The sequence below is a fragment of the Ovis canadensis genome, chromosome 1, assembly GCF_042477335.2.
Source record: "Ovis canadensis isolate MfBH-ARS-UI-01 breed Bighorn chromosome 1, ARS-UI_OviCan_v2, whole genome shotgun sequence".
NCBI classification, from domain to species: Eukaryota; Metazoa; Chordata; class Mammalia; order Artiodactyla; family Bovidae; genus Ovis; species Ovis canadensis.
The window spans coordinates 167,752,072-167,762,023 of record NC_091245.1 but is presented as its reverse complement, the minus strand read 5'-3'; the positions used below and the strand labels follow the sequence as shown (position 1 = coordinate 167,762,023).

The window sequence follows — 9,952 nt, the reverse complement described above, 5'->3', positions numbered from 1 at the left end:
CAAATTCAGGCCTTCTCTGGGAGGCCCCCCCAGTTCAGCTAGCCCTGGGCCAGTGGACAGACTGGGGGCTGTGTCCAGCAGGACTCCAGAGCCCTCGCCAGGGCCACTCACTGGTCTTGAGGCTGTGGTGAATCTCTCCCCCAGCCCTGTCTCCGCTACCTTAGAGCAGTGGCCTTCTGCCTGGGTCGCAGTCTGAGGAACTTGGTTCCACCCACCAGGCCCCCCACCCCTTGTCTGGGGGGTGAGGAGCCTGAGGGCCAGCTGGCTTGGATGTCTGGCTCCCTCAGCGATGACGGCTGGGCAGGGTGTGGGAACCTGGCTCTGAGGAAGCTGCCGACTAAGATCTACCTCCTCTTAGCCAGGACCAAGACCCTGAAGGACGATAGCTATTCCTTGGGACCTTGCCCTTTCTTGTCAGAACAGAGAACAGCATTTGTTTGGTAGAGATTTACAGGAACATCGTTTCCTGATCATAACCTGACCTCAAGAACAAAGGAGCTGACACTAAGAAATCTGCAACAACTATACACTCTTTCCTCACTTTCCTAGAAGATGGCTTTGCTGAAAGCTTTCAGTACTTTTGGGGTTCTTAAGGGATGAGCTACCCATCTCCTTGCAGGAACCTGTAATAAACCTTTATCTGTTCCAAACATCCGTGTTTTAGAATTGTTTGGCCTCACTGCGCATCGGGCAAATGGACTTGTGATTTGGTCCTACTGTCTCTTGTGTAGTCACGTCAGAGGCCAGCTGGTGAAAGAAAAACTCAGTCTCCTTAACAAAACTCACACACAAGTTAGTGATGCTTTATTACACAGGGATTTGGCAAAGGACACATTCATTTTGTAAAGGAATCCCCACCTAAGATTCCTAGTGATCCGTCTGGTGATACAGTCAACTTAATAAACAATAGCTGGTATTTACCAAGTGCTTGCAATGGGCCAGAGCCATACAAATCCCACCAGGAAAACAGGACTTTGCATTAGGATCCGGATTTAGAAAAGGCCCAGCTTCAAAGATTCTGTCTTGCAAAGACTTAGGACTCCCATTTCCAGAAGTTCAAAAACTTCCTTTCTTATCTAAGGGAGAGAAAAGAAAAAAAAAAGCTTAAGATCAAGAGAGGATGGATTTGGTGAATAAATTCAACTATCTGGATTCCCTGGTATTTATGCAGCTGTTATGGCCAGAATCAGGAAGAGTAAAACCTGCATTTTATTCAGGTTTGAAATATTTACATAAATAAAGGAAGAGGAACTATATAAGACATCAGTTTCATGTAGATGTCCTTTTGTTTGTAGCCCTTCAAAATAAAATCTCATAGAAAAAATCTTACACAATGGTGTTTCAAGATATCCAAAGTATGTCTAGACTATACACAGTATTTTAATACAGGCTAACTACTAATAATGACATCATCACAACAAAAATAAGTCTGGGTTAAAAGGGTTTTTGTGAATACGATTTCTTCTTTATATTATAATTAGAAAACTAGTGGTGGCTTACTCAACTTAACATTATAAGCAAAATCATCAAATGTGACCTCATGTGCCTGACATCAAGTTGGTTAAACTGGTTTTAAGAAACCAGTCAGTTCAGGAGACTCTGTGTGTGTGTATATACGTATGTGTGTGTAGGAAACTCAGACAGTGGTTTTTAGCCTAACTCACTAATCAGTTAAAATCAGGTTTGGTTATTCTGAGGATATAGTTTTATACAGCAAATTAATTCAGCATATTTGGATTGCAAGCTTCTTTGATAGTCACTGTCATGATTTACTCCTGGTTGGTGACTGGCAGCCATGTTTATTACTGCACAACCCTGTTCTCTCCAGCAGCTACTTCTAAGCCTCAGGCTAGACTGAAAGATTAGCCCCATGATAACATGGTGGGTGTCAAGTCAACTGGCACATTATGATGATAATGGATGACTTTCATAAATATATAATCAGCTAATGCTGGTCCCACAAAGGTATTCAATCAGTTTTAATTCACTGAGACATCAAAAAAATTTCCCCACTCCTCAAAATGTAAATCGCTCATTAAGTAAGCAGGTTTTTGGGTATGTGGAGATGCAAGCAATGAGGCAACTTTGTGCCCCTCACCTCCAAATGCACTTCTAAGGATAAAAAGGCAAAGATGATCGTGTCTCTAAAACAAGGCACAGGGAAATACACCAAGTCCTCCAGACCTTCCTGTTTCCCAACGGTACAGTATAGATGTGGACCCCAGAGGGGCAGAGGCCATTGGGCATTTAATGAAGAAACAAAGCTGATTCCTATAAAACACATGGAAAGGATACATGTAAGGGGTGAGATGGCCTCTATAATTGTAGTTACTTCAGAGTTAAAAGAAATCATTTCAAAGGCCAGAATGTGCTGGCTCCCCATGTCAAAGACTTTATTGCTGTGTTTGAACTCAAGTTCAAATTGAAAAAAAAAAAAAAAAGATTAAAGGGAAGTGCTGGATTGCTGGTTACATGGTACCTCGGGAATGTCCATCATCCTTCTCAACTTCTGATCTCTCCAGTTCCAGTCAAAAATCAGAAACTTTAAGGGGTTCAAATGAAGGCCACCTGAAAGAGATAGAGAGTTGCTACATTAAAGAACTCATGACATCAGCTTATTAAAAGGATTTTTTATTCCTTTGGTTGCTTTTTTTTTTCTGGCCTCATTTGTTCTTTTCTCCCCACCCCATCCCCCCAACACTGGCAACTAATCTCTGCACATTAAGTGCTGTCCCTGTCTGATGGAAAACAAATGTAGCACTCTGAGACTTGCTCTCCTTATAATCTTGTCACTGATTCTTGGGGAAGCTGCTCTTGCTAAGTTTGTGAAATGCTCAAGGGCTGGCAAAGAATCAATCCCAGGCCTCCATTTTACCAAGCCCCAGAGGGTGAAGTCTCATTCTGACAGGAATTTGGTAAGATGTATCCTACAGTTCATGAGTTTGAGTAAACTTCGGGAGCTGGTGATGGACAGGGAGGCCTGGTGTGCTGCAGTCCATGGGTCGCAAAGAGTCGGACATGACTGAGCAACTGAACTGAACTGATCCTACAGGTCAGGGCAGGGACCCTTCAGGAGTTGAATCCAGTAGAGTCTGCCTGTCTCTGAAAAGGTGAATCAGCAGAAGTTTGAAGACAGGGCTGAGAGGTTAATTTCAGGCAGAGAAGAGAGTTAAGATGAAAGAGCTCCAAAGTCTGTTGTCCTTTGAGAAGACTGGTAAACGACTCATTCCTGCTGCCTTCCTGTCTATCTAGAGACAATATTGAAATGTGGGGTGGAAGGGGACCTCAGGGACTATCTTTTCTTCAGAGGTCCCAGAATTGGGCAGTTAGCTTTTCCCCACTCCCCATTGCCCCCAAGCTGTCACATCTGGAAACATAAATAACAAAGCCTTCTTTTATCCCGCAGCCCTTCCCCTCAGTACTGGTTTATTTCAGTAATTTTCTCTCTCCCTAAAGACTTTTTCATGCTTCTTATAACTACAATGCCTCTTATTTAAGACTCTCTCTGTAAATTAAAAATGATATAAAAGAAGAAAGACAATGGCTTGATAGTGTTCCTTTAAAAATAATTGACCTGATGGTGGGATAGCAAACAGGTACAGCCTCTCTGGAAGGCAACTGGACATGATACAACATGAGCTTTAAAATGCTTGGAGTTTGATAAAATAATTCTTCTTCCATTTCAATAAAACACCAGAAACTTAAGCACAGTTACTTAAAAAGATGATAACTGTGTACCTACTTACACAAGCAAAAAAATTAGAAACAACCCAAATATCCTGCCTTAATAGAACTGTTAAACACCCATATAACTTGGAATCAATATCCAAAATATATAAAGAACTGGTAACACCTCCATGGCAAAAAAAAAAAAAGCTGATTTAAAAATGGGTGTAGGAACTGAATAGATATTTTTTCCAAAGTAGACATCCAAATGGCCAACAGCTATATAAAAGGAGCTCAACATCACTAACCAACAGGGAAATGGCAAATCAAATCCACAATGACCTGTCACTTTTTACCTGTGAGAATGACTGTCACCAAAAGACAAGAGATAACAAGTACAGGCAAGGATGTGGAGAAAAAGAAACCCATGTGCACTTCTGGGGGGATTGTAAATTTGTGCAGCCATTATGGAAAACACTATAGAGGATTCTCTAAAAATTAAAAGTAGAACTCACACTACAGCCCAGTAAATCCACTTTTGGGTATATATCCAAAGGAAGCGAATTCACTATCTTGAAAAGATATATGCACCCCAATGTTCATTGCAAAATTACTTCTAATAACTAAGATACAGAAACAACCTAAGTGCCCACTGACAAATGAATGGATAAAGAAGGTCAGTGTTCTTTGTCACACACACACACACACACACACACACACTCACACACGATCATTAAACTCCTGCCATTTCTGACAACATGGGTGGTCCCTGATGGCATGATACTGAGTGCAGTAAGTCAGACAGAGGAAGACAAACACTGCATTATTTCACTTCTATGTTGAGCCTGAAAACAAACAAACAAACCAAAAAATGAACTCATAGCTACAGAGAATAGATTGATGGTGCTTGCCAGAGGTGAGAGGCAGGAATAATAGATGAAGGTGGTCAAAGGGTAAAAACTTCCAGCTGTAAGGTAAATAAGTGCTGGGGATGTGAAATACAGCATGGTGATTACAGTTAACAACACTGTACTCTGTATATGTGAAAGTTGCTAAAGAGAGTAGATCTTAAAAGTTCTCATGACAAGAAAAACAATTGGAACTATGTGAAGTGACTGATGTTAATCAAACCTACTATAGTAATTATTTCACAGGTATCATATGTACCCATGATAAGAAAAAAAAAAAGGAACTATGTGAAGCGACTGATGTTAATCTAATTTATTGTAGTAATCATTTCATAGTTATCATATGTACCAGTCACGCACACCTCGGTTAATACAATGATATATGTCAATTATATCTCTGCTAAACTGGAAAAAAGCCCAACAGGATATTATGCATCCACTAAAAATGAAAAGATAAAACTATTTCATGCCATGGAAAGTTCTCATGAGATACTGACATTTTGGGTGCTGTGCTCAGTCGTGTCCCACTCTTTGCGACCCCATGAACTGTAGCCCGCCAGGCTCCTCTGTCCATGCAGATTCTCCAGGCAAGAATACTGGAGTGGGTTGCCATGCCCCACTCCAGGGGATCTTCCCAACCCAGGGATTGAACCCAGGTCTCACATTGCAGGCGGATTCTTTATTGTCTGAGCCACCAGGGAAGCATATTAAGTAGAGAAGACAGTTATAAAGTTATGATACGCAGCATGATTTCCACTTATAAAAATATATTGATAAATGCATAGAAAAAAGACTGAAAAGAAATATAGTTAATATTAGCTGATAAGTGATATCTCTAAAGTAACTTATTTTCTTTTCTGTATCTTTCTGCATTTTACAAAGGCTCTTATAATTAGAAAATCCCCTTATTAAATAAAACAATACAATTCTGTCTGTAAATGTTATGGGATAGCTTTTGACGTTTAGAAACTCTCCTTAATATAGCATATATATAAACATCTCAAGTCATAAACAGCTACATAAAATGTGTTATGTGCCATTTGACTTACTTTGTTAAATTTTCAGTTTTTAGAGTGATGGAATTGTTTCTCTTTAAACGCTTTGTATACAGCCTAACATCTGCAGTCAATGAATATTAAACCATTCATTCAGTCAGAATCAGAAGTAAGAGTTATTTTCCTTTTATAAAAAAGTCAACAGCTCCTTAAATGATTTTTCCACTTCTTAGATGAAGTAAGGTTTCACAGTGAGTTTTCACAACTCTGTAGAACTCTAATTTCAACAATCTGAACAGCTTTGTTTTTTCTGTCTCCTTCTCTCTCTTTTAAATATTAAATATGGAGAAAAGTGGCCCTGTTGCCTGGGGTGGGGGTGGGGCGGTGGTGGTGACACACAGAAGACATGTGGAATACAGTACGGGAGCGGTGAGCCTTTGGCTAAGTGGTGGAGAACGACCGTGCATCCCTGGGCCCTCCGGCTGCCCAGCCAGTCTCTCCTGACTCCATGTCTCCCAGATGGACTATGAGCACCTCTCATCTGCTCTTTCACTTTCAACACCCTCCTGAGGCCACAAGACAAAAATCCAGCCAATCACTGTTGCAAGGGCCTGCCTCCAAAATCTGACTTTCTTTCCAACTGAAGTACAGACTACTATAGCCAGTAAAGTCTCCAACCAAGAAAGGTGGTCTCTTTAATAAAAATAGTAACTAGTATTTGTTGCAGAGAAGGCAATGGCACCCCACTCCAGCACTCTTGTCTGGAAAATCCCACGGACGGAGGAGCCTGGTGGGCTGCAGTCCATGGGGTCGCTAAGAGTTGGACACGACTGAGCGACTTCCCTTTCACTTTTCACTTTCATGCATTGGAGAAGGAAATGGCAACCCACTCCAGTGTTCTTGCCTGGAGAATCCCAGGGACGGGGAAGCCTGGTGGGCTGCCGTCTATGGGGTCACACAGAGTCGGACACGACTGAAGCAACTTAGCAGCAGCAGCAGCAGTATTTGTTGAGCTCCTAAGGAGTGACACTCACTGTGTTTAGTTTTTTATTGGCATAACATACCCCTTGTTATTTGGTCGCTCGGTAGTGTCCCACTTTTTCAACCCCATGGACTGCAGCATGCCAGGCTTTTCTGTCCTTCACCATCTCCTGGAGCTTGCTCAAACCCATGTCTATTGAGTCAGTGATGCCATCCAACCATCTTGTCCTCTTGTCATCCCCTTCTCCTCCTGCCTTCAATCCTTTCCAGCATCAGGGTCTTTTCCAAAGGAGTTGGGTCTTTTCTAATGAGTTGGCTCTTCACATCAGCTGGCCAAAGTACTGGAGCTTCAGTCTCAGCATCAGTCCTTCTAATGAATATTCAGGATTGATTTCCTTTGCAATGGACTGGTTGGATCTCCTTGCAGTCCAAGGGACTCTCAAGAGTCTTCTCCAACACCACAGTTCAAAAGCATCAATTCTTCAGTGCTCAGCCTTCTTTATGGTCCAACTCTCACATCCATACATGACTACTGAAGAAACCATAGCCTTGACTAGACGGACCTTTGTTGGCAAAGTAATGTCTCCGCTTTTTAGTATGCTGTGTAGGTAGGTCATACCTTTTTTTCCAAGGAGCAAACGTCTTTTAATTTCATGGCTGCAATCATCATCTGCAGTGATTTTGGAGCCCCCCAAAATAAAGTCTGCCACTGTTTCCACGGTTTCCCCATCTATTTGCCATGAAGTGATGGGACTGGATGCCATGATCTTAGTTTTCTGAATGTTGAGTTTTAAGCCAGCTTTTTCACTCTCCTCTTTCACTTTCATCAAGAGACTCTTTAGCTCTTCTTTGCTTTCTGCCATAAAGGTAGTGTCATCTGCATATCTGAGGTTATTGACATTTCTCCTGGCAATCTTGATTCCAGCTTGTGCTTCATCCAGCCTGGCATTTTGTATGATGTACTCTGAATATACGTTAAAACAGGGTGACAACATATAGCCTTGACATACTCCTTTCCCAGTTTGGAACCAGTCTGTTTCCCCAAGTCTGGTTCTAACTGTTGCTTCTTGACTTGCATACAGATTTCTCAGGAGGCAAGTAAGGTAGTCTGGTATTCCCATCTCTAAAAAATTTCCAGTTTGTTGTGATCCACACAATCAAAGGCTTTAGCACAGTCAATGAAGCAGAAGTAGATGTTTTTCTGGAACTCTCTTGCTTTTTCGATGATCCAACAGATGTTGGCAATTTGATCTCTGGTTCTTTTGCCTTTTCTAAATCCAGCTTGAACATCTGGAAGTTCTTGGTTGAAGTACTGTTGAAGCGTGGCTTGGAGAATTTTGAGCATTATTTCGTTAGTATGTGAAATGAGTGCAATTGTGCAGTAGTTTGAACATTCTTTGGCACTGCCTTTCTTTGGGATTGGAATGAAACCTGACCTTTTCCAGTCCTGTAACCACTGCTGAGTTTTCCATATTTGCAAAGGAGAAAGGAAAGATATACCCATCTTAATGCAGAGTTCCAAAGAATAGCAAGGAGAGATAAGAAAGCCTTCCTAAGTGAACAATGCAAAGAAATTTGGCATATTGACTGCAGCACTTTAACGGCATCATCTTTTAGGATGGCCTTCCTTGGTGGCTCAGCTCCTGCAATGCAGGAGCTCTGGGTTCAATCCCTGGGTTGGGAAGATCCCCTGGAGAAGGGCATGATTACCCACTCCGGTATTCTGGCCTGGAGAATTTCAGAGATGCAAAGAGTCAGACACAACTGAGAAACCTTCACTTCTTTTAGGATTTGAACTAGCTCAGCTGGAATTCCATCACCTCCACTAGCTTTGTTCATAGTGATGCTTCCTAAAGCCCAGTTGACTTCACATTCCAGGATGTCTGGCTCTAGGTGAGTGATATACCTCGTGGTTATCTGGGTCATGAAGATCTTTTTTGTATATTTCTTCTGTGTATTCTTGCCACCTCTTCTTAATATCTTCTGCTTCTGTTAGGTCCATACCATTTCTGTCCTTTATTGTGCCCATCTTTGCATGAAATGTTCCCTTGGTATCTCTAATTTTCTTGAAGAGACCTCCAGTCTTTCCTATTCTATTGTTTTCCATTATTTCTTTGCATTGTTCACTTAGGAAGGCTTTCTTATCTCTCCTTGCTATTCTTTGGAACTCTGCATTAAGATGGGTATATCTTTCCTTTTCTCCTTTGCCTTTTGCATCTCTTCGTTTCTCAGCTATTTGTAAGGTCTCTTCAGGCAGCCATTTTGCCTTTTTGCATTTCTTTTCCTTGGGGGTGGTTTTGATCACCACTTTCTATATAATGTCGTGAACCTCCATCCACAGTTCTTCAGGCACTCTGTTTATCAGATCTAATGCCTTGAATCTATTTGTCTCATCATAAGAGATTTGATTTAGGTTATTCTTTTATGGCCTAGTGGTTTTCCCTACTTTCTTCAACTTAAGTCTGAATTTTGCAATAAGGTGGGTGCATTTCTCATCTCTGTCATTCAGATAAAGAAACAGGTTCAGAAATGTTAAGAAACTTGCCAAGCCCCAGAGATGGTAGCTGCCAGATCTGGGATGTGCACCCAGAGGCTTCAGTCTACAGCAGAGGCTCTTCTCCTTGACACGATATTGCTTATGTATTTCCTCCTCTATATAGACTGTGTATCTACATGCCTACTTCTGATTCAGCTGTTCTCTCATTCCTGAATGCTTTTCTCACATCTCCATACTTCAAAGATCCTATTTTAATCCTATCCATACCTCAAATATCAGTTAAAGACTCCTTTCTCTATAAAGCCTTCCTTGCAGATTCAGCCACCGAAACAACCTCTCCTTCATCTCAACTCATACAGACCCAAGTGCTGGTTTGGCCCTTGGCACTTACTGCTGTCATTCTCATTCTATGTACACTTATCTCTTCAACTAGATCAGGAGCTCCTTGAAGGGGAAAGCCTCTGGAATCAGGAAGGCCTGGAATGAGAGGGTCTTGGGAGGGGCTATGTAACCCTTCCAAGCTGCAGTTTTCTCTCTTAAGAAAGAAGAATGCTAGCCTGCAACGATACTGTGTGTACTAAATGAGATATGTAAGCGTGTTTAGCATAGCACTCAGTACAAGTAGGAACTCAAAAAATATTTCTTTCCCTCTCCTTGTCTGGGTCTACCAAGTTTGCTACTTGTAATTGCACAGACTTCTGCATATAGTGGGTTCATTAATGCATGGTTTTCATCTGGAGAGAAACAATAGTATTTTTAGCTCTTTTTTGCTTCCAGGTAAAAGACCATCTCTATACTGAGATACTATGTTGATGAACACATTACTTTTATTTTTTTTATTTTTATTTTTTTTAACACATTACTTTTAGACACACAGAAATCAAGGAACAGCTCCAGACAGTTAT

General features: G+C 41.4%; 1 protein-coding gene and 1 long non-coding RNA gene across 5 annotated transcripts in view; one reads left to right on the top strand and one right to left on the bottom strand.

Moving 5' to 3' along the window:
• LOC138419054 (uncharacterized) overlaps window positions 1–9,952 on the top strand; it is a 52,282-nt gene that overhangs the window by 2,523 nt on the left and 39,807 nt on the right. The gene's annotated exons all lie outside the window — the stretch shown is intronic.
• CMSS1 (cms1 ribosomal small subunit homolog) overlaps window positions 783–9,952 on the bottom strand; it is a 398,161-nt gene continuing 388,991 nt past the window's right edge. For all 4 annotated transcript variants that reach the window (XM_069551147.1, XM_069551175.1, XM_069551156.1 and 1 more), the window contains exons 9-10: window positions 2,480–2,568; window positions 783–1,076 (exon numbers count right to left, since the gene is read on the bottom strand). In XM_069551147.1, coding sequence (XP_069407248.1) covers window positions 993–1,076; window positions 2,480–2,568 — 173 coding nt within the window. In that variant the 3' untranslated portion in view covers window positions 783–992. The remainder of the gene's footprint in view (window positions 1,077–2,479; window positions 2,569–9,952) is intronic.